Source organism: Hyaena hyaena, unplaced genomic scaffold, assembly GCF_003009895.1.
Source record: "Hyaena hyaena isolate Hyena2069 unplaced genomic scaffold, ASM300989v1 scaffold_560, whole genome shotgun sequence".
Lineage (NCBI taxonomy): Eukaryota > Metazoa > Chordata > Mammalia > Carnivora > Hyaenidae > Hyaena > Hyaena hyaena.
In genome coordinates, this window is record NW_024081192.1 from 146,447 (window position 1) to 169,916 (window position 23,470).

Consider the following 23,470-nt stretch of genomic DNA (forward strand, 5'->3'; position numbering starts at 1 on the left):
CCAGAAGCTTACCAATCAGGGCGCGGCACGCCGGCGCCGACCCCGCCTCATCCCTTACATCCGCCACTCAGAATCTCCCGCGGCTCCGCCCCCATCGCTCCCTCCTGCTTGGGGGTAGACGTTGTGTTGGACCCGGAAGTGGCTTTGGGTCACGAGGCTTCGCGGAGGAGGTGAGTGAGTCATGCGCGCGCGCGGAGGGGAGAACTGGAGGGGGAGGGGAGGAAAGGGGGGCGGGGATGATGCAATGTTTGGCAACCGGTGTCTTCGCGCGCACGCGCAGGGGACTACAAGGGTGGTGGGAGGTGCAGGGTAGGGGGGTGGTGTAGGGGAGAAGAGAGGGCGGGGCGCCAGCGCCCGGCTCCCAACGGCCCCAACGGCTACCAACCGTGGCTGCCCCCAGGCTGCCTGAGAAGGCTCACCGCAGCTTGTCTCCCTCAAGAGCTTTTATTCCACCCACCTGGCATTAGCCCCCGTTTCACCTTCTCCGTAAGAGACTCCCATTTTGCTTGGTCCCCTCAAGCAAATGGGCACAAGGCCTTTTAAACCAACCGCTTTTGAAAGTTTGCATCCAGCCACAGGACTGCCTAACGTCTTCTCGAGTATTCTTAAAAAGGTCTCTTTTAGCCCTCAACTCCCCCAGAAGAGGCCGAGGAACTTGAATACTTTAGCTTGTCATTTTCAGCTCTTTTCAGAAAAGCACCCTTAACTTTCATCTCTGTAGAGTTTCTGATGGGCCCCCCCGCATGCCCGGATTCGTGTCCTTTGACCAGTAGACCCAATTTTCACTGTTTTCCCCACTTATCATCCCCCCACGGTGCTCTGGTGCTCTTCACGAAAGCTGAAGACCCGCCCTTTTCACTGTACCAGATGTGCAAGTCCTGTGACTCCCTGCTGTGAGGAGCCTTGCACAAGCCTCCGTAGGTGCTTGGGCTGCGTTAGAGCCCTGTCGCCCAGGACACGCTCTTGAGCGCACCACTGCTTTGGATTGAGTTGTCAGCAGCCCAGATTCTAGCCTTAACTGCTCCTCACTTGTCCAGGGATCCTAGGCCAGTCACCTTAGTGTGTGCTTCAACCGTTCTTACTTGTAAATAAAAGATAACGAGTTGTGAGGGTAAAATGAGAGAACTCTGAACTTGGAAGAAGCTTGAACAAAAGTGAAAAGCACCATTTAAAATGCAAAGTATTTTTCTTGTGCCATTAGGTAGAAAAAGATGCCATGTGGCGGCCGGTTACATATACTGTCATACCCTCACTGGGGCAGCCAGAGTTCAGTAGAATCTGTCACAAGGTCGGTTGTGGCTGGAAGGCAGGTATCGGTGGTGGTGTGACAGTGACAGGTCCTTGGCCAGGCCTGCGCTGCGTTGCTCCAGACCTCCATTTCCCCTTCGGTAAATGGGAGTGCGGGGTGGCTCAGACCAGATGGTCTCTTCTGGCCCAAAGACATGACCAGGTTGTCAGTGACAGGCAAAGGTCATGTGACTTGACAGGCTGAGGTCGTGTTGTGACATGTTGACCTGGGGAGGCGGGTCAAGTCCCAGCACACTACCCGGGAAGCCTTTGGGGCGGGGCAGGGCAAGTCGCGACTTTCATCTTTTGGGGCTGGCCCCTCCCGGACCTGGCATTCCTGGCTCCCCCAACAGATTGTGGCTTTGGAAGGGGCCCCTCCCGGGGAGGGCTGGGATTGGCCACCAATGGCCTGGGAAGAGGCTCAGATCCTTCCGCGAAGGGCGGTGGGGGGGGCCGCGTGGGGTGTTTGTTCTCTTGGGGATTAATGGGGGGTTGTGGGGGAGGGGTAGGCGCGCTCCCGCATGCGCACTGCGGCCCCTCCTGTTGGCTCGTCGTTGTCCGCTGGGCGGGGGCCCGGCCCCGCCCCTCTCCCGTCCGGGCAGCGGCGGCGGCGGCGGCGGCTGCGGCGGTGGCGGCGGCAGCGACGGCGGCGGCGGCACCAGCCTGCGCGGTGCCTTCTGGGAACGGAATCCCCAGGGCTGCCCCTGGCCCCCATGGCGCATGCGCGGGAGGCCGCTCGGTGATCCGCGGCGGCGGCGGCGGCGCTTCCTGCTAGGACCGGCCGGGGCCGTACCGGAGGCTCGGGCTCCACCGACCCTCCTCCCACTCCCTCCCACTCACCCTCTGGGCCGCGACTGCGCAGGGCGGGGCCGGCCGAACCATGGGCCGCGGTGAGTGCAGGGCCCGGCCCCCCCATCCCGCCCCTCCCCCTCCCCTCCCCTCCAGTCTCTACCCTCTGCCCCCTCCGCGTCCTCTCGGCCCCTTTCCTTGGCCCCATCGCCACTTCCCCACCCTCACCTGCCCCCGCCGTTTCTCCGTCTCACTGCTTGACTCTTTGCCTTCTTCACCTCCCTCCCCTCAGTGCTTCGCCCACCCTCCGCCCGCCCTCTCCCCAAGTTCCTTCCTACTTCGTGCGCCTTCCCCTCCTCCCCAAGCTGAGGGAAGCAGGCTGGGTGACAGGGCGCCTTGTTATGAGAGGGAAAGTTTAGAAGCCGCCAGTGTGGGGTGGGAGCGATGGTGAGGTTGGAGAGGATACTTGCAGGGTTTTTTTTTTTGGGAGGGGGCGTCCCCACATATCAGAGGAGAATCCCTCTTAGAGCCAGTTTGAAGCCACTGGGGTAGGAGCTGCTGAATCCCCTTGCCTTAGGCTTGGGGGGAAATCAGGAGCTTCTCAGTATCTTGGGAGAAGACAGAGCTATGATTCCAGCCTTTCCTAAGAAGACCCAAATGAACTAGATCAGTGATTGTCTCCTGGAACAGGCATGGAGGGGTTCTGTTGGTACCACCCCAGTGGGCAGTTGGGCAATTGCCTGATGACCTGTGGGGCAATCTGTACTTTTTATATGATCTTCCTGGGGAGTAGGGAACAGCAGGAGGCCAGGCTCTCTGGGAAACTTCCTAGTGGCCTGGCATTATGGGAATTTGCCCACACTCCAGGATGAAGTCTTGTAGTTTCTGATGGGACAAAGGAGGCTTGCCCTTTATGTCTAGGGATTGGGTTCTGACTCCTTGGTCCCTGGGAGTGGAGGCTTTGATCCTCTGGTTCCTGCGGCCTGTACATGGAAAGGATGGTTGTTGACTCGGCCCCCAGACCCCTGAGATCTGTGTGGGCACTGACCTCATGTGGTTAAGGATCTTTCCCTTGGGAGCATCCTGAGCTTTGGTGCTCTTCTGAGTCGGGCAGATTCCCGACACTCCTTTCTCTTTCCTGTGTTGCAGGTGTGGGCTAAGCCGGAGGCCCCGGCTTTAGACTGGACCCCACAATGTTTGCAGAGATGTTCAGGTAGCCATGGCGGGATGGCAGAGTTTTCTTCATTTTCTCTCTCAGCTCTCTGAGGGTTTCTCCATACCCCTGAGTTCTCGGGTCACCCCACAGTCTTTGCCTTCCTGGAGTCCTCCCTCAGGTACCCAGCACAGTTTAATCCTCCCTAATGCCCACATGGATGTCTGTTCTCAGGCACGTGGGAGCTGATTACACACAATGAATGGGGGCAATGAGAGCAGTGGAGCAGACAGAGCTGGGGGCCCTGTGGCCACATCTGTCCCCATCGGCTGGCAGCGCTGTGTTCGAGAGGGTGCTGTGCTCTATATCAGGTAAGGCTCCTGACTGTTCCCACAGTCTTCTCCCCAAGCCGTTCAGGGCCTGAGCTGTCTTTCCCACCCCTCCTTTCGAATTCTAGATATCTGGTACCTACCCTGTTGCTCTTCTCTGTTCTTTCCTCAGCCTTTCTGCTCTGTGTATCTGGCCCTTTAAATCTGTTTCTTTCTCTTTCCACATCCCTTATCCTCTGTCCTTCCCAGGAAGGTCTTTGATTAAAGAACTGTCCTTTTAGGCATGTTTCCTGATTTGGTGTCTGCTAATTCTATACTCTCTGACCCTGTCCTCTCCCAGCCCAAGTGGCACAGAGCTGTCTTCCTTGGAGCAAACCCGGAGCTACCTCCTCAGCGATGGGACCTGCAAGTGTGGTCTGGAGTGTCCACTCAATGTCCCCAAGGTCAGAGTGGTGAGGGGTGCCAGAGATTACAGGGATAAGCCAAGTGACCTAATGCAAGTTACTGACCATGGTAGCTCTTCTCACAGATTCTGCTGTCTCAGGGTCCCTGTCCGTGACTCCTGCCTTACAGGTTTTCAACTTTGACCCTTTGGCCCCGGTGACCCCGGGTGGGGCTGGGGTGGGGCCCGCATCAGAGGAGGACATGACCAAGCTGTGCAACCACCGGCGGAAAGCTGTTGCCATGGCAACTCTGTACCGAAGCATGGAGACCACCTGCTCACACTCTTCTCCTGGTGAGTCTTCTCCACTTTACCCACAACTGAGAAAAACTTAAGGGCCTGGAAGAGGGATGGTGGGAGGAGCTCTATGAGAGGAAACAAGGAGAAGGGTGGAGTGGGGAGCTGCCCTGTGAGAGGCAGGTACAGGGAGGTTGGGGATTTATGGGAGATGGGATGGAGAAGACAAAACAAAGTTGTTGGAAGGGGAGCCACAGACTGACCCTTCATTTCTCATTTATTGCAGGAGAGGGAGCGAGCCCCCAAATGTTCCACACTGTGTCCCCAGGGCCCCCCTCTGCCCGTCCTCCCTGTCGAGTCCCTCCTACAACTCCACTTAATGGGGGCCCCGGCTCCCTTCCCCCAGAACCATCCTCAGTTCCACAGGCCTTTCCCCCTCTAGCAGGCCCTGGGGGGCTCTTCCCACCACCAAGGCTTCCAGACCCAGTCCCCTCTGGAGGCAGCAGCAGCCCCTGTTTCCTTCCAAGGGGCAACGCCCCCTCTCCAGCCCCACCTCCTCCACCTGCTATCAGCCTCAATGCTCCCTCCTACAACTGGGGAGCTGCCCTCCGATCCAGCCTGGTGCCCCCTGACCTGGGCTCCTCTCCAGCCCCCCATGCCTCCTCCTCGCCACCTTCAGACCCTTCTCTCTTCCACTGTAGTGATGCCTTAACACCCCCTCCTCTGCCCCCAAGCAATAATCTCCCTGGTCCCCCTGGCCCCCCTGGTCCTGCCACTCAGCCACCAGTGTCTTCAGCCACTATGCACCTGCCCCTGGTCTTGGGACCCCTGGGAGGGGCCCCCACGGTGGAGGGGCCTGGGGCACCCCCCTTCCTTGCTAGCAGCCTACTCTCCGCAGCGGCCAAGGCACAGCACCCCCCGCTCCCCCCTCCCAGCACTTTACAGGGCCGAAGGCCCCGTGCCCAGACACCCTCAGCTTCCCACTCCTCGTCACCCCGTCCCTCTCAGCGTCGTCCCCGCAGACCCCCAACGGTATTGCGATTGCTAGAAGGGGGAGGCCCTCAAGCCCCTAGGCGGAGCTGTCCTCGGGCCCCTGCTCCCGCCCCACAACCCTTTCCTCTCCCTGAGCCATCCCAACCTATTCTCCCTTCTGTGCTGTCCCTGCTGGGACTCCCCACCCCTGGCCCTTCCCACTCTGATGGAAGCTTTAACCTTTTGGGGTCAGATGCACACCTTCCTCCTCCTCCAGCCCTCTCCTCAGGGAGCCCTCCCCAGCCCAGGCACCCTATCCCGCCCTCCCTGCCTGGGACCACCAGTGGCAGCCTCAGCAGTGTGCCAGGTACGTGTGTGTGCCAGAGCCTTCCTCTCAGGTAGAAAAGGCAGCCAAGGTATTTAGGGGAGTTTAGAGAGCTCTTTGGTGGTTTTCTGGGTTGGAGGCGTGATGGTTGGGTTCTTTGGACGCTGGGAGGAAGAAAGGTCCTTTCTTGAGCTGAATTTTTCTTTTCCTTTGCAGGTGCCCCTGCCCCACCAGCTGCCTCCAAAGCCCCCCTGGTCCCCAGCCCTGTGCTTCAAAGCCCATCTGAAGGGCTTGGGATGGGGGCGGGCCCAGCCTGCCCTCTGCCTCCCCTGGCTGGTGGGGAGGCTTTCCCTTTCCCTAGTCCTGAGCAGGGCCTGGCGCTGAGTGGAGCCGGCTTCCCGGGGATGCTAGGGACCTTGCCTCTCCCACTGAGTTTGGGGCAACCTCCACCTTCTCCATTGCTCAGCCACAGTTTATTTGGCGTGCTGGCTGGGGGAGGGGGACAACCTCCCCCTGAGCCCTTGCTACCCCCACCAGGGGGACCTGGGCCTCCCCTAGCCCCAGGCGAACCTGAAGGGCCTTCGCTTTTGGTGGCTTCCCTGCTTCCACCACCCCCCTCAGACCTTCTTCCGCCCCCTTCTGCACCTCCTAGCAACCTCCTTGCCTCTTTCCTGCCCCTGTTGGCCCTGGGCCCCACAGCTGGGGATGGGGAAGGATCTGCAGAGGGAGCTGGGGGTCCAAGTGGGGAGACATTTTCAGGTCTGGGAGACCTGCCCCCCCTACTGTTCCCCCCACTCTCAGCCCCCCCCACCCTCATAGCTTTAAATTCTGCGCTGCTGGCTGCCAGCCTGGACCCCCCCTCGGGGACACCCCCCCAGGTGAGGATAGGGGATGAGTGGGTGGGACAGAGCAAGAGGTGGAATCAGAGGTGGGAGCTGCGAATCTAAGGCAAAGGCTTTCGGTTTCATGCCTGAGCTCTAGCTCTTCCTCGGGTCCTTTGGGGAGGGCTTAGTTCTTGGCTGGGGGTAGGATGGCTGCAAGAACTGGGTCTGTATTTAATAAGTGTGGCCTACTTCACGTGGGACTTCAGTGAGATTGTCTGTGTGACAGTACTAGACGTTTGTTAAATGCTTCACGCGCACAGCGTTATAACCATTCTCTTTAGCCCTGTGTCCTGAGTGCCCCCCAACCTGGACCACCTACCTCCAGTGTCACCACGGCAACTACTGACCCGGGGGCCTCCTCTCTGGGCAAGGCCCCCTCCAACTCAGGGAGACCCCCCCAACTCCTTAGCCCTCTGCTGAGTGCCAGCCTGCTGGGTGAGTCTGAGGGAAAACACTGATGTGAAAGAGAAGAAAGGAATCAGTAAAAAATTGGGAGTAGAGGCCAGATGAGTTGGGGAAGAGTCTTTGGCTCCCTGGGGTTAAGCCTAAGAGATTAATAGGGTCCGTTCAGCCTAACTGGTTTGTCTAGGGAGACTCCTGACCTTCTCATTCCTCACAGGTGATCTGTCTTCGCTGACCAGCAGCCCTGGAACCCTCCCCAGCCTGTTGCAGCCTCCTGGCCCTCTTCTCTCTGGCCAGCTGGGGCTGCAGCTCCTCCCTGGGGGGGGAGCTCCTCCACCCCTCTCAGAGGCTTCTAGTCCCCTCGCCTGCCTGCTACAGAGTCTCCAGGTGAGCGTGGGGGCATGTGTGTATCAGGGACAGCATTTTTTCCCTGAACTGGATATATAAGGTTTTCTTGAGTTACAGTAACAGAGCAACCATATTTGGGACTAAGATCTTATTATTTATTTATTTATTTATGCCTGCAGATTCCTCCAGAGCAGCCAGAAGCCCCTTGTCTGCCCCCTCAGAGCCCCACCTCAGCCCTGGAACCGGAGCCTGCCCGGCCTCCCCTCAGTGCCTTAGCCCCACCCCACAGTTCTCCCGAACCCCCAGTCCCTGAGCTGCTCACTGGGAGGGGGTCAGGGAAACGGGGCCGGAGGGGAGGAGGGGGACTTAGGGGCATTAATGGTGAGGCCAGGCCAGGCCGGGGCCGAAAGCCTGGTAGCCGGCGGGAGCCTGGCCGACTGGCCCTCAAGTGGGGGGCACGTGGTGGCTTCAATGGACAAATGGAACGGTCCCCAAGAAGGACCCATCACTGGCAGCATAATGGGGAGCTGGCTGAAGGGGGTGTTGAACCCAAGGATCCATCCCCTCCTGGACCCCATTCCGAGGACCTTAAGGTGAGTGCAGGGTGATGGAGGTCTGGGCTGAAGGGCTCTGAGGAAAGCCTGGGAACTTGGTTCCTTTTCCTAACTTTTCCTACACATACAGTCCGTGTTTTCCCAGGTGCCCCCAGGGGTAGTCAGAAAGTCTCGTCGTGGCCGAAGGAGAAAATACAAGTGAGTGTTGGGCCTACCGCCATGCTGGCCTTTTCCTACTTCTTGATGGGTCTGTAGAAATGTCTAGAGTGGCGTGGCTTTCAAAAAGGCACATATGAATAAGGATACTAGGCCCTTATTATCCAAAAGTGGAAAGCTTCCCACCCAAACTTTGAACTTCGCCCAGTGCTTGGGGAGGTGTTCCTGATCACCTGTGCCCTTATTGCAGCCCTGCTCGGAACAGCAATAGCTCCCGCCAGGATGTTACCTTGGACCCCAGTCCCACGACCCGAGTAAGTGTGTGTCAGGGTTGCAGGGTAGGGGGGTGAGGTTGTGGGGTTGTAAGGGCCGAGGCAGGAGGAGAAGAGGATTAGAGGGCATGGGGGGGAAATAAAAGACTTCCCAATACCTAGCCGTTTGCTCACTTCTTTCAACTTCCCCTCTTGTATAGGCGGCTGTCCCTCTGCCTCCCCGGGCCCGCCCTGGCCGTCCTGCCAAAAACAAGAGGAGGAAACTGGCCCCTTAGCAGCCATACCTGGAGCTGGATCTGACCCTGACAGGGGAGAGCTGAGTGCTGAGCCTTGGGAGCCCCTGCCAGCCACCTGCACCTGTGGACAGTGGGTGGGGGCACTACTCCCCACTCAGAGCACAAATGCAACCCCTTCCCCTACAATCCCATCCTGAGCCATTGCAGGGGGTAGGGAAGCTCACCCCCTCCCCCCCCAAAGCCATGTCACTGAAAAGGCCTGGGGGGGTGGTATATGGCCCTCTCCCCACCAGGCTAAGGGGAACACCCCCTTCCCCAGGTCTTTTATTTGTTTAAGTTATTTTTGCACAAATGACTCTTTTATATTTAATTCGACTTCATTGCCTCCCTTCTTGAAGCCAGCAGGCTCAGTTTACAAACCTGTGAGCTACTGTTGGCTGCTGCCCTCCTTCCCAGTGAAAGGTACAAAGCAATAAGCATCACACCTTCCCCCCTCACCCCTCCAACAGCCCTCTGCCTCTGGCTCAGGTTGCTCAAAGCACAGACCCCCTCTTACCCCGTCCCCAGGTTTGAAACACATAGCCTCATTTCAAGGTGTAGCCGGCTTCCCTTTACTTTCCTCTGGGATAGAAACGGGGGTAAGGGGGCACAGAGAGCCCTCGGGGCCTCTCCTCCCACACACACTACACTGCCCCTTCTCCCCCCACCGAAACGCTCAGAGACGTTGTGATGATGCGACTGAGGATTATGCACCGTGGTCCAACCGGAGCGGCCAGCACGACCCGCTGTCCAGGGGCTGCCTCCTGCCTTTTCTTTTGTAAAGACAAGACCCTTGGGAGTTTTAATTCTGTTTTGTACTTGCCCTGTGGGGCCTCCACTGCTTTTCTATGGGAGACACTCTTAATTTAACAGATGAGAATATTTTGAAACTCTGGCTCTGACTCTGTACTCATTTTTTCCTTAATTCTCTGGTAAGAACAGGTTCCAACTTAAATCCTCTTGTAGCGGAGAGTGGCTTAAACTGCCTGTTACACCATGAAGGTCTGTCTCAGTGCCGCCTCTTCCCCCAGGAAACACAGCAGGGATCATGCAGAGTACAACGGCATTTAATGGTCAGAAACAGTTGTACAGTATTACAGCCAGCCACGGGAGCTGTGCTGGAGGACAGGGCCCAATCCTTCCCCACCCCGGGAAAAGCAGTACTGGACAGGAGCTGGCATGTGGCTGGGCCCACATCCCTGGAGCCTGAGGGGAGACCACCATCTCATGCCCCCGCCCCCCAACCGCTACCAGTCTGTATTCATCAGAGGAGGGGTGTAAACCCCACATGCAAGAAGAACCCCTTGCCCCCAGTGTCAAATGGGATGGGGATGTAAGAGTTATGATTAAGGGGAAACCCTAAGTAAGCTGTTAACAGTTCGAAGGGGTAGGGATTACCCCTGTTCTGCATCTCCTAAAGGTGCTCACTTTCCTAGTTTCTTCATCCGTTCATCAATGTTGGCAAAATTCCCCTCAACCGTGGACAGGTTTTCACGCATGGTTGTCTGCACCTAGAAAGTAATAGAGCTGTTTTACTCTTCAACAGGCCCAGGTACTTACCTGGCTGAGGGCCTGGAGAAGTTCTCTCAGAGAAGACAAGAGAAACAGAAGACGAGCCAATGGGCCCTGGAGCAGGGAGGTAGAGCAGCAGTTTTCAAACCACCCTTGGAGTCCACTGGACCCAGCCCAGGGTCTGCCACGCAGGCAGGACTCCACCAGTACTATTCTTTGATCTGTTTACTGTGATGAGGGACATGTAAGATTTTGTTGAAATGAGGATTTTACGGACTTGAAACTTTAGAAAACTGCTGTACAGAGGAAAGACCTATTATACTTTATATATTTGTTCATTTATCTTGACAGTCCTAAGGTGGTTTCTCAGCTTTACTTCTGCCCCCAGCACTGAAAACAGTGCCTCGCAAGAGAAACCGAGGACTGTGTGCTGGGCACTGGTGAACGTGAAGGATGTGAGGCTCTGTCCAGTGTGCGAAAAGGAGTGGCAGAATTAGGTTGGAGCCTGGCTGTTGACTTCAAGTCCATGTTCCTCCCAACGTGCTGTGCTCTGGATACAGGAGCATTTGGATGAGGACAGAGTAGGTGTTATAGGAAAAACTGAAGTTCACTGGACTCCTAACGATTCAACCGTTGGTATTTCACCTAATCCGCACAACCCTGAGGTAGGTATAATTTTTCAGATGGTAAGATGGAGGTTCACACGTTAAATAGTTGTCATAGGTCCCACGACCACTGAAAAACAGTAGAGACTCAAAGCAAACCCCTGCCACAATAACAGGTTACTATATGGACCCAGGCAGACCCTACTAGTCTGTGCCAGGGAAGGGAGGCTGCAGACCAAGAGGGGCACACACCTGAGTCAAGAGGGTAGTGTTGTCCTTGAGGGAACTAGCAATCATCTGCTGTGTGGTATCCAAGTGTGTCAGGAGCTGACCAAACTGCATGGCTGCAAAAGAAGGTAAGAGACGATGAGGTTAGAATCCAAGACGAGAGGGAAGGAACACAGGCTGCCCACTTTCCAGTTCCTCCTAGTTCCCCTGGCAGCCGGCCTCCCACCTTGCTCATGCAGCTGCTTGATGGTGACAAGTCTCTGCACCAGCTCTGGAAGGGTGGAGGCGATGGGGCTCCAGCGCTGTATGGTCTCATATAGCTGGTGCACCTGGGGGGACATGGCAGGGCGCAGAGGGGGTGGCTGAGCAAAGTACACACGGATCGTTTCACTCAGGTGGGACAAGACTGACACGCTGCCCTGACTCTCAGCTGATCAGAGCTTATGAAGACAGCACCTGGGAGTCAATGCGCTCGCACTCTGGCAGGACCACCAGGAGGACTCCGAGAGCACGAGGGAGCAGGAAAGCGTGTAAAAATGAGGGAAAGGGCTCTTCCTGACCTTGCTTTGTGTATCTGCATCCTCTACAGAAGCTTTATGCTTGGCAATCTCATTCACCTTGCCCAGGACACTCTGAAAACACAGACTTAAGGTTGACAGGGCACCCAGGGCTTCCAAAGTCCCAAGATACCTGTAATCCAGTGCGCCCTCCACTTAGTACCTGTAGCCGAGCCTCCACTTGGTCCAAAACTGCAAGGTCCAGGGCGTTCACCTTTGCTTGCAACAGCTCCACAGTCTCCTGGGGGTGGGGGTTGGGACAAGCTTCACGAAGGAGAAAGGATCAGACTAGGAAGAGGCCCTCCCCCATTCCCCTGAAGGTAATTAAATGTAGAGCTACAGACCCAAAAACAGTTCTCCAAGAAAACCCACTCTCAGGATCACCTCTGTAATCCAAACACTCTGGCTCCTTTTACACTCACCATAAGACAGGCTCCCTGTAGACCTGCTGAAAGGGGATTCTGGTGGGGAAAAGGAGGAAAGAAATCAGTGGTTCTTATATCTCCATGCGATTGTTACCTTCTCCCATCCTTTCTAGCTGGCAACCCACTGGCTGGTCCAATAACCAAAGGCCTTCCCACTCTTTCCAGCGTTTTGTGGAATGCTATGGACATAAGGGGGAAGGGTGCGGGATCCAAGGGTCAGACTTAAGTACAGTAGAGCCCCTGACCTGAGCATCCTGGTCACAGCGGACTGTGGCTTCCAGCTCTGTCAGGCGCTTCTCAAGTTCTGCAACCTAGAGAGGAGAAAGGAGGTGTGAGTCGCCATGCGCCTCCCTGCTGCTGCAGTGGGCACTAAGATCCTGCTCTTCTCTGTTGCCCGCTCGCCATTCCCCTCTCCTCTCCACTCTGCCCAGGGTCTCTGTTCTCTGGAACATGTCCCTAAACGTTCCCAGCACCCTCTCCTCAGATCTGAGCCCTTAGAGAGAGGTAGGAAAGTCTTGAGGGCCACCTCGCCCCGGGCCCCCGACCACCCTACATACACACTTACTTTGGCAGCTTGAGAGAATCTGTCCTGTTCAGGCCGAGAATGTAGTTCGTAAGTGACAAGGCTACTATCTGCAGGGGTCCCACTGGTGGTCTTTCCTCCTGAACCAGCTCCTTTGCTGTTTTTTGTTGCTTCCAGCTGCAGCAGTAGGCGCCTGGGCCAGGAGACCAAGTCATAATATCAGGTCTTGAAGGATGTGGGCCAGCGCAGTCTCTCTCATTTCTGCCTCACGTTCAGCATTAAGGAACAACTGGGCTACCTCTCCCTGTAGTACCCTAGCCAGCACCTGGCTGAGTTCCCCTGTGCCCCAGTCGACAATGATTTCCCAACGAAGTAGGGCACCCACTTAGCCAGCGCCCCATCGGGGTCAGTGAGGTTGATCGCTGCATCTGGTCCCAGCAGCTTCTCCAGGTGGGACGCAACAAGCTGCTGCTTCAGGGCTGCTAGCTGTTTCGCCAATACCACAGGGGTGAGCTTCTCTTCAGTGGCTGACTCCTTCACTGTTGTCTGGTGTGAAGTAGACAACGGGGAGGGGGGGGAGCAAGTGTGAATCGAGTCCAAAAAAACAGGATCAAGACCCTTAAAAATAGCTGTGGCTGGGGGCACCTGGGTGGCTCAGTTGGTTAAACGTCCAATTGTTGATTTCGGCTCAGGTCATGATCTCAGTTTTGTGAGTTCGAGCCCCGCATCAGGCTCTGTGTTGAACTTGGGAGCCTGCTTGGGATTCTCCCTCTCTCTCTGTCCCTCTCACTCCTCCTCTCTCTCTCAAAATAAATAAATAAACTTAAAAAAATTTGCTGTGGCTGGAAGTCACTGGATGGTTTTTACCTATCCATGGCACTGAATGTAGATTTACATATATTCCTAAACCTAGGAACCTCAGCTCCCTTACCCAGGAGCTTAGGGAATGTTTCTCCTCCTGCTGTGAGGTCCTCCTCTGCTACGTAAGTCAGAGCAGTGAGTGGAGAGGAGAGTTTAGTTACCTTGATTTTCTCAACTTCAGTTGTCAGCTCCTGGACCTCATGCAGTAGTCGCTGGTACTTTTGCTGTGGGGTTTCCTTCACTCCCAGACCCTCTCCAAGCTAGAAAGCAGACACAGACAGGGAAGTTACCCCTCTTAATATAGGGAGCTTCAAGAATTTATCCGAACCCTGGACCCAAGTTATAAGCGTAACCTATCCAACTCAGAATCCACAACACCCCAGTACAGAAAAACTGGAGGTAGCTGGAGGCCCAGAGACTCTACACAGCAAACAGCAAGGGGACTAAGCATCCTCAACTGTATCCTGCTGGGCTCCTCAGGATCCCCAGTGAGAGAGAAACTCAGAAGCCGACTGTATCCCTTGAGTTCTCCCCTAAACAGGATCACCTGTACCATCCCCATCAACACACACACACAACAAACCATCTCATATTCTCCAGATTCATATCCTGTTCTCTTGGTTTTTCCAATACGATCTGAGAAATCTGCCAAGAAAAGAAGATGGAATTGAGGGCCTGACTGAGCCCCAGGGTAGTCATGGCCTCCCGTGACTTACTGTCAGGGCTACCATGAAAGATCTCCACCAATGACCCTTTCCCCAAAGCAAGTCACTTCGACCTGAGGATAGGCCTCCCCCCAACCAATTTCCAGCTTGGTCTCACCAAGTCCCTTTGTCCCCACTCTCTTGTCTTTGAACTTGTCATAGGCAGCATTGGGATTGACAATGATGTGCTCCACACTTGTGCTCGTCAGCTCCTCCTGCAGGAATAGGTAGTTTAGGCCAGAGGCAGATTCATTCTCCCCCTAGACTTTCCTGACCCCACAAAATCCCCAAACCATTAGAGGAGACTGGGCCCTACTTTCCCAAGGGAAAAGAAGGGCAGTTCCACTCCAAGCTGCTGAGCCCAGCTCAACCTAGGAAACGGAAGCTTCCCAGTAAATTTAGTCTCAGTTGTATAAATATTAACACCCTGATTCAAGTGAGGACAGAGGCAGCATAACCTCCCCACCCATTCTGTACATAAGCCTCCCATCCCCCGACCCCATCCAACTGGGCCCTCCCTCTTATGTGGCACACACCATGCACTCAGGGCAAGGAACCAACCTGACCTCTTTTAACCTCCCCCTCCCAAAAGTCAATTTCCTTGCTGCTGAGGAAGGCCATTTCAAGCTAATCTTCCATATTTGCTAGGGGGGGGTGGGCAGGAAAAGCAAGGATGGCAGACAATCAAGCCGCTAACTCCCGGGGTGAATGTGCTGCTGAAGGGAAGACACCAGCTCTTAGATACAAAAGGAAGGTTGGCAGAGGGCCTGCCGGGCAGCCCTGTTTCCAGGCTGCCACGAGGGTGGGGAATTCAGGGTACAGAGAAAAGAGGCCAGAGATCAATGTCTTCTTCTTCTTAAGGGACATCTTAGAAGTGATAAGCATATGTGCTATCTGCTTGCCCCAAGGACCTGTGGGTAAGGGCTGTGCCTATGTCCTGCCACAGAGGTGGCCCAGCATCTTTTCCAAGAGAAGCTGTAGCACCTAACTCTTCTCCCCAAGCCCTCTGTAGCATCTCAAGCACTAAGCTCTTCCATAAACAGGGAGTGCAGTAAAGAAAACAATAAAAGAGGATTTGCCCTAGGGACTGAAGCAGAGAGGTTCCCTCCTTACTAAGCATCGACTGGCTGTTCAGATTCCAATAACTACACCAAGCCCGGGCACTCCAGACTACCCTTCCAGGCCACCTGCCAGCAGTCCGACAGCTCTCTCTACAGTACTGAGGGAGCAGGGAGGAGGCTCAGAAGTCCTTTTCTGTTGGGGATGCCGTCTCCACCTTCTACAGGAGGCAGGCACAGTGAGTCTTTCCTGTTAACTACAACAGCGGTTCACAACCCTGCCGCACAGCTGTGTCACTTAGAAAATGTAAAAACAAATCAAAAAACAAAAAACAATTAAAATTAAAAAAAGAGGCCTGGGCTCTCCTCTGTAGAGTCTGACTGAATTGTTCTGGGGTAGGGCCAGGATAGTAGGCCAGTCGAAAAGCTACCCGGATGACTCTAATGTGCAGCCGGGACTGGACTGGGTCTCTGCTCATGTGTGGGTATCGCGGGTGGGAGTGAAGGACGATGAAGGAGAGACATCACGAAAAGCAGCAACATCTCTGGTCTCCTATTAGAGAAGGAATCAGCATGAGGAGCAACTTTAAAAATAAGGGAAGGGAGGGAGTAAGGAGAAAAAATCAACTTTGATCTTTACCTCTTCTTCAAGGAAATGCAGAGCAGAGGGGCAAGAGCTAAAGATTAAGGGAAAACAAAAGGGCTCAATGTCCCATTATGCAAGGGTGAGCAGACAACTGAGCTCCAAAGTATTAGCTCTTTAATCTTGTCTGAAAGGTATGGCTAGAGCACCCACAGGCCAAATAACTGAGTAGTCTCTGGCCTCTCTTGTCTGAGAAGGACTCCTGATCAGAAGAGACAGCCACCTTTTCTTAAGTTCATAATCAAGAGTATGCCATTCCGGCCTGTGAGTTCCCCAGTCAAGGTCAATGAAGTAGAAATCCATTAAAAAAAAAAAAAAAAAATCCTCCTAAAGAGAGAAATGAGAAGCACAGACTATAGACCAAGGAATGAAATTAATCACAGCTACCATTTGTTAAGCCTTATTATGGGCCAGGCACTATGCTGATGAGAACCTACTTTCTTACATACTTCCGAAATAGGGAAGGAGATGAGCAGAAAAGGATCAACACACAAAACCTGAGTCTCCGAGGTCCTGGACAGTGACAAAGATGAACAATGCTTTCATGTCACTATTCCCACTTAGGACCCTGTCCTGGATCAGGAGAGCTGCCCAACGCTGGCATCCTCTCAGAGCCTCTCCAAGGACGTGGCCCCAGAGACTCAGGTGGCCGACACCCTTCGGTCCTCCAATGGCACCCACCCCACCAGTGTCTCAGAGGTCTGGGGGCATGGGCTTGGGGCAGTATCATTACAGTGATTTGGAAGATGGGAAAAGGCTGTCAGCTGGGGGAGGGGCCGGATAGAGGGATTAAAGATTTAGTAGAGACAAAAGGACAGAGGAACAACTGCCCATCACAGCACAACCCCATTAAAAAGCAGATGAAAGGTCAGGCTTCTTACCAGCTCCTTGTGGTTTCCCCAGAGGTGAGAAAATCAAAAGAGTTAAAAGGAAAGGGAGTGGGGAAATCGGGGTGAGGGAGGGGGAAAAAAAAGACAAAATTGTTATTAGCAAATTGTCACATGCACTATATGATAGCTTCAAACACACTGCACCCTAGGGCCCAGGGGAGCCTAGCAAAATTTGGGGGCCAAGAAATTTCAGCTGGAGTCACTACATACCCCAAGAGAATGAAGAGCCTGGGACCCTTTCCTCTCTGGTGGGGAGACTGTCGTGAAACTTTGCCATTAGCAGCAATTTAAGATCCTCTGAGAACTAGTGAGATGTTGCAAGCTAGTGGCATGGAACAGGAAAGTGGGGGGAGATGAGGCTGAGATGAACAAGGCAGAATGCAAAGCAGAGGCGATGGAGATTCTGAGGACATGTAGCTGACTGAGGGCCTGTAATTCTCAAGGTGGGAGTTCATGGTTCAAGTCTCGCTGTCTCTTGGTTTCTCTAGTCTTGAAGAATTAAGACCTTTGGGTGGCAGAATCGGTCACAATGAGGGCGTCCATGTGGGTGGTTTGATGGGACTTTAGGTTAGGCAGAACAAAGTATGTCAGACGGTGAGTTTCAGGAGATACGAAGCCCCTAATTACAGCCCTGTTCTCATTCTCTGCTGTCAGTGGAGAGACAGGGCAAGTCCTGGTCCCTTGGATAGTCCAGTGTGTTTGTATCCATCTTGGTTAGAGCACTGAGGGAACCAGAGCAGCTCTGCCCTGATGTGCGAGCACAAAGAATCAGGAGGACATCAAGATTCACGGCTAGTAACACATGTGCAGAAAATGTTGCTTTGACCCTCTGTTCACAAGGTTCACAGAGGTTAGATGGTGGACAAGAGGGAAAGGTGAGAGTATTTTACAGAGGCCTTCTTTGAGTACAGCCACAAAGATAAGGTTCTTGCTTCTAAGCAAGATTGGTAAAGAAGTGCCAGGAGGGGAAATCTAGCTGTATGCCCTGCCTCTCCAGGAGCTCTATGATGGGCACACGGGATGGTGGAGGACTGGAGATGGTTATGTGTATATGAGGATGCATGGTGGGACAAAGACAAGTGCTTCCTGGCCCAGAGGATTTCAGCTAGATACACCTGAGCCTCAGCTCTCCGTCCTGTATGATGCCAGGCTCCAGCTAATCCAAGACTCCTGTTTCAGCTCAGGGTCGAGGCAGATCAGGCCCTGTGGTCTACACTGGGACGTCTCTGCACAGAGGGAGTGTAAGCACTCACAGGCACACGCATGCAAACACACGAGGGGAGGCGCACACACACACTACCTTTCTCTGACTTGCCCCACCAAGCTAAAACCAGCTTGGGAGAAACTCAAGGAGACCGAGCAAACATTGAGCTGGAAGTTCAAGTTCAAATCATGAGGAGCAAGCAGAATGGGGGAGGACAGGAAACCAAAGGGAAGGAAAAGTGGTATATTAGTTTGTAAACAGTATATACCAGCTCCAGGTCTGTCCCGCGGGTGCACTGTGGGATGATGAGTTTTTCCTCATCATAATTCCTATAACCTAGAGTAGTAACAGTCACCATGGAAACAGTACATCCCGCCACCTTCACTGGAAAATTTGAAGTGCCCTGAACTCAGGTACCAGCTTACCTGGTACATGACTCCCAGTCCCTCTCACTAATGGACCCCCTGACTCCCCAGGACTGTTTGGCTTAATGGCTGTGCCTCAGAGGGCAAGTCCTGAGGTTCTAGATCAGACAGGGAAAGAGGCCGCTGCTGCTCTCTGAGCTCTATGCCAACACTGCAGCTAGAGGAACTTCAGAACCACGATGACAAGGGAGTTGGAGAGTGCTGTAGAATAAAACTGTCCAGGACGGATCAACACGATGCTGACCAGTCATCCATTTCTAAAGGAGGGGTACAGAAACAGAAAGACTCACGAAAGCACAAGTAACCCGAATTATAACCTTAAAATTGCATAGAACATGCCTTTTCCATCCCATTTACCTTTGTCTAAAGGCTTAGCACGGGGAACATTAAAATGAGTTTTTCCCAGGAATAATCTACATCCAGCTAAGAAGTGAGGCCTGTGACTGTCCTCCTTGTTCTTCACCCTTGTCCAGAATGGCTAAGAGTCCTTCTTTTCTCTTAACTTCCTTTCACTCTGAGGAGGAGAAAGCCAACCCTCTTCTAACTCCAGCCTCTACATGCCTCACATCCAAAAGCATTCCTAGTCTCCATGTTTCTATTCCAGCCTCCATTGGACAGTTTTATTTTACAGACCTGATAAGGGAAAGAGACAATGATTCATGGACCATAGTTGTACTTCTAAACCTTGATTAATGATTTTTAAACACAAAGCCAGCGGGCCCCTTAGTGACCCAGCTAGGGACTCAATAGAATTTAAAACGATTAGCTACAACAATAGCACAGTGACAGCGTATTGCATGCAAGATGGCAGATGGAAAAAAAACCATGCAAAGAAGAAGCATCGAATGGTCTTACTTGTGCAAACTAGTGTCCAGGCAAGGTGGTGAGGAGGGAGGATGGGGGAAGCATTAGGAAAAACTCAGGTAAGTTCAAGAGCGCCAACAGTCAATGAACACAATCAAGCAAACTCTATGATATCTCAAACCGTAAGGAAGAGAACATACAGGTTCTCATCTCGGGTTGGGGGAGTCCCCTTCCACATGCCATTAGAGATGGATGAGGTATAAAGGGAGAAACTGTATCTTGTTTCTACTGAGCTTTCCTAAATTTACTTTCCTTGCTCCAGCAGTTCAAAAGCAGAATGCCTCGCAGACCCCAGGTAGGCTGCAGGCCCCACAGGGAGGGAATTCTAGTTGGGAATTAGCTTTCCTGATAAGACATTTTTTTAAAAGTCTCCAAACAAGCCATCACCCAATCAACCTAGGAGTGTCAGAAATACAGAGATGAGATTCTCCTAGATTGAAGAGGAAAGGGCTAGTCTGTGCAGCTGTCTAGCCCATTCATTTTAGAACATTTTACTTCCTGCTAAAATTGTTTTAAAGGGATAGAGGAAAATCAGGATCATCTTTAGCAGACCTAAAACCTTTTACGCTACTTTCCTCCCTCATCCTCCCTAATATGGGAACTGTAATACTTTTACGTAAGTTAAACTAGGACTTATAATCTTTAAGGGATGTTAGAGGACATTATCTCCTTCAGCAGCTCATTTTTTTTTTTTCCCACAGTGGAACAATCAGACGAAGGAGGTTAAAAGACAGTGAGGGCCAACACTTTGATTACTCCTTTAAATAAAAATCTGGAGATCCCCCAAAAGGTTCCATAAGAAGCTGGTCATATTGGCTGTCTTTGGAGAAGGGAACTGAGTGGTGGCAGGCAGGGGTAGGAAGAAACTTTTGCTCTGTGTGAATATATTGTCTATTTTAAAAACTAATAAAAGTAAGGTTGAAAATAATCTGGAGACTAAGGCAGAACATTCTGTTGCCGGGAGTTAAGAAGGGGACTGAAAACCTCATGGTTCAGCCACAACACTGGTGATGTGCACTGTCATCTGTGCTAGGTCTTGGGAAGGAGGGTGAAGAAGACACAGGCTGCTGGTGAGAATCCAGGCCTCACAGACATGAGGCTTCCGGACTAAGTACAACCCACCTCTCCTCAAGCTGCACATTTACATCAATATTAAGAGCAGTAACAGAACCATTACTCAGCTGACTTCCCGAAGGCTGCCCTCCCAAGGCCCACAGGGACACCCAGAGGCCAGAGAAATTAGCTGACACCAGTAAACATCTCCGCTTCCCGCCCCCACCTGGGCTCCTGAAGCACCGCACCCACTCCTGCCTAGTGATGAAGACTACTCAGCCGGGCTTTAGGTGATGCAGGCAACTCCCTGTATTTACCACCCAGCTCCTGTGCACTCCTACTCTGTCACTGCAGGCAATATGCTGCAGGGAGTGAACACTGGGTATCCTCTCCCTATCAGCCACCCCACTAGGTACTCCTGAAATACACTGCTCAGCAGGGAGAAACAGCCAATCACGGCTGCATATTCAGGTGCTTCCATGTCTGTCCTCTTCTTAAGAAACACTCCAGTACTTTCAAAAGGAAATCTACAGGGGCGCCTGGGTGGCTTAGTCGGTTGGGCGTCCGACTTTCGCTTAGGTCATGATCTCGCGGTTCGTGGGTTCGAGCCCCGTGTCGGGCTCTGTGCTGACTGCCAGCTCAGAGCCTGGAGCCTGTTTCAGTCTGNGCGGTTCGTGGGTTCGAGCCCCGTGTCGGGCTCTGTGCTGACTGCCAGCTCAGAGCCTGGAGCCTGTTTCAGTCTGTGACTCCCTCTCTCTCTGACCCTCCCCTGCTCACGCTGTCTCTCTCTCTCCTAGAAATAAATAAAAAAATATTTAAAAAAAAAAACAAACAAACAAAAGGAAATCTACAATGTATGGTTTGGGCTGGAAAGGGGGTTGCTGTGATACTGCCAGTGTGTATGATAGTTGGTGACAAATGGACAAACTTCCATCTATCGTCTCACCATGGAGACTTGGTACTTTATAGGCAGAGGCCTAGGCCAAAGTTGAACCATCTGTGAAACAGGACAGAGGACTGAGGCCCTCGGCTCATACACTCCTGCTCCGTGAGGTCAAAAATAGCTTCCTAATAAGGTGCATCTTGGAGTGACAGGTGCACACCCAGGTCCTTGAGCAATGACAACATCTGCATTATTCCAGATACTCAAGCTTGGGGGACAGACTGACATGCCAGCAAGTACAGAAGCCACAAGGAACACACCACTGAGAGAGGAGACCAGGAAGGTGTTCCCACAGAGTAGGAACCACTTCCACATGGGGAAAACCAATTAAGGAATAAGAGAGTACGCCAAGCCATACATTATAAGCCAGCAGCCAGCATTCTCCAGGATTAACCAGCCCCACAGACATAGCCACAGGACTTACAGACACACATACTGAGCCTGGTTCATCAATGTGATCCTAGCCCAGTTCGCTTTGGAATAGAACCTAAAACACATTTTGTAAGACATGCTTTGCTAATAGACCTTTGTTCCTTAACATACAAGTTTTTACTATGTTGATTTCCATCCAGTCAATTTTGTTTATTACATGTTGCTTATATGTTTCCTAACTCCTGTATTCATCTGGGGGGGAATCCTTGAGGGTAGGGACATTTAATCCTCTGCATTGCACAAAAACCAACACAGAATGCACACACTCAATAAACAATGCTAAGTGGTTTCCCTCATGGCTAAAATGTGTCCACAGCTAATTCCTTCCTCAGAGTTTATCTTAGATCTGAAAGTGCTAAGGGACCCTCCTTTGCTGATATGAAATATTTATGGTCTTTCTCATTTTTTTTTCCTTTGTTCTGACCATACCTGTTATCTTTCTAAAATCTCCACATCATTTTCTCACTCTTTGCTCCAAGGATACTGGGTATTCATGTAAAAGTGTATCCCTCTATACTTCAAAATCTAGCTCTTGGTAGGATACTAATGAACATGTACTGAGTGAAATATTATATGAAATCAAGGGCCTAGTTCCTAACCTCGAGTAGTTTGTACGTGCTCACACTTCATGACTCATTATCATGGATTAGCATCCAGGGGTCTACCAAAACCACTAGCGCCAAACTAAACTGTTTTGAGCTATTTCAACTTCATTTAAAAGACCCAGGGATCAGGACTTGTTAGTTGTGACTCCACTGACTTGACCCTCTTTCCTGGCATCATTCAGTGCAACCTACATACCTCCCAGGCTGGGTTGGCATACCCGCTTATTGCTGTGGCTCTCCAGAGAAGGGAAAGGGTCTGCCTGGGGGAGAGAGGTTAGGGTCCAGAGGGGTCCTGAAGCAGCACATGGTCTTACCGCATCAAACTCCGCTTGATCATCCTCAGGTAGGTCGCTGGTTTCATAAACATCTGGCTCGTTCCTGGCCTGCAGATAGAAGCAGTGACCACCCTACCTCATTACCGGCATTCACCAATATCCCTGAACCACTCCATGTGAATAAGCTAACAGAGAAGGCAGGCTGTGAGGCCAAGATTCTGTCCCTTTTCTTCCACCAGCCCAGTGAACTGTATGTCAGTTCCCAGTCTTAAAGGCGTTGGGATGGCAGCAGGGACAACTGGGACCTCATGGTAAGTGGCTGAGTGTAAGTGACTGAGCGTAAGTGATGACAAGGATGTTACCTGAATCAGAATGGGGGCGGGCCGTTGGCAATCATTATATCAGAAGTAGGAGAGGGCTATCTTCGAATTAGGCCACAGCCTGTACACCACTATCCTAGCACACTGGCACAAAGGTTTAGAGTGACTCAGGACCTTAGTACCCAAAGTCCTGTGACCCAACCCCCACCCTTGAAAATGCAGGCAGGGCAGCACAATAGGAGGGTAGAGGCTGGCGTGTGCGGGGGCTGGGGGGGTTGGCCGCAGGGCAGAATTTTCTATCTGCACAAGAAGGGTTCTGCCAGGGTAACCTCTTCTTTGGCAGGGTGGAGGCCATCACCAAGTGGCCTGGTACGTCTGTTTGGGGTGGGGATGGGGGGGGGCTCATGGGGAGATTTGGGGAGACACGGGTGGTGCTGACACCGCTGGAAGAACCACTCGGGCACAAGTGATAAGCGCTCAGAGACGATGTCTGGGCGGAGAAACCGGCCACTGCCGGAAAAGGGGCCTGGTAAGCCGTTCCGCGGCAGGGCCAAGTCGGGTCAGAAGAGTCCGGAGGGTGCTGCGGCCCGTCGGGGAGCCAGGGGCTGGAGCCCTGGGGCGGAGGAGGGGCTGCAGGCAGGAGGGGTCACGGGTTAGTGTCTGTTGGGGGTCCTTAGTAGGTCGGGGTTGAGGTCCTGGGGAGCCGAGGCTGGCCCTGTACTCACAATGCCGGGAAGATCGGCGTATTTAGGGTCCGCCATGGCGGCGGCGAGGCGGGGTTGGGGGACCGGGGCCTCGGTGAAGCCGGGCCGGTGTTCGGGTAAGGGAGAGGCTGGGTCCGGGTCCCGGGCTAAGGCGGCGGCAAAGGGAGCGGCGGAGGAGGTGGAGGAGCAGGAAGTCTCGCGACAGAAATCGCAC

At 53.2% G+C, this 23,470-nt stretch overlaps 2 protein-coding genes across 12 annotated transcripts; one reads left to right on the plus strand and one right to left on the minus strand.

Moving 5' to 3' along the window:
- The first annotated feature begins 30 nt into the window (after window positions 1-30).
- Window positions 31-9,320, plus strand: MBD6 (methyl-CpG binding domain protein 6). Of its 10 annotated transcripts, XR_005532465.1 has the most exons (15): window positions 1,849-2,177; window positions 3,226-3,289; window positions 3,464-3,600; window positions 3,899-4,001; window positions 4,132-4,294; window positions 4,524-5,576; window positions 5,751-6,412; window positions 6,700-6,853; window positions 7,038-7,207; window positions 7,348-7,761; window positions 7,853-7,920; window positions 8,129-8,198; window positions 8,351-8,520; window positions 8,785-8,848; window positions 9,106-9,320. XR_005532465.1 is itself a non-coding variant. In XM_039256164.1 (13 exons), the coding sequence occupies exons 3-13, from the start codon at window positions 3,488-3,490 to the stop codon at window positions 8,423-8,425; spliced, it is 3,045 nt and encodes a 1,014-aa protein (XP_039112095.1). In that variant the 5' UTR covers window positions 31-170; window positions 3,226-3,289; window positions 3,464-3,487; the 3' UTR covers window positions 8,426-9,320. The 10 variants fall into 10 exon arrangements, 6 of the variants coding, with proteins under 6 accessions (XP_039112095.1, XP_039112098.1, XP_039112094.1 ...); XR_005532464.1 differs by having other exon boundaries at window positions 8,351-8,848; XR_005532463.1 differs by having other exon boundaries at window positions 8,785-9,320.
- Window positions 9,321-9,474: 154 nt separating this feature from the next.
- DCTN2 (dynactin subunit 2) lies at window positions 9,475-23,470 on the minus strand. 2 transcript variants are annotated; one of them, XM_039256148.1, is made up of 15 exons: window positions 23,278-23,470; window positions 22,272-22,340; window positions 16,423-16,428; window positions 13,959-14,055; window positions 13,720-13,781; window positions 13,298-13,396; window positions 12,661-12,821; window positions 12,318-12,468; window positions 11,998-12,063; window positions 11,750-11,788; window positions 11,491-11,568; window positions 11,331-11,402; window positions 10,997-11,099; window positions 10,795-10,886; window positions 9,475-9,936 (listed from the first exon to the last, which is right to left on the minus strand). In XM_039256148.1, the coding sequence occupies exons 1-15, from the start codon at window positions 23,311-23,313 to the stop codon at window positions 9,850-9,852; spliced, it is 1,218 nt and encodes a 405-aa protein (XP_039112079.1). In that variant the 5' UTR covers window positions 23,314-23,470; the 3' UTR covers window positions 9,475-9,849. The 2 variants fall into 2 exon arrangements, with proteins under 2 accessions (XP_039112079.1, XP_039112080.1); XM_039256149.1 differs by lacking the exon at window positions 16,423-16,428 and having other exon boundaries at window positions 23,278-23,469.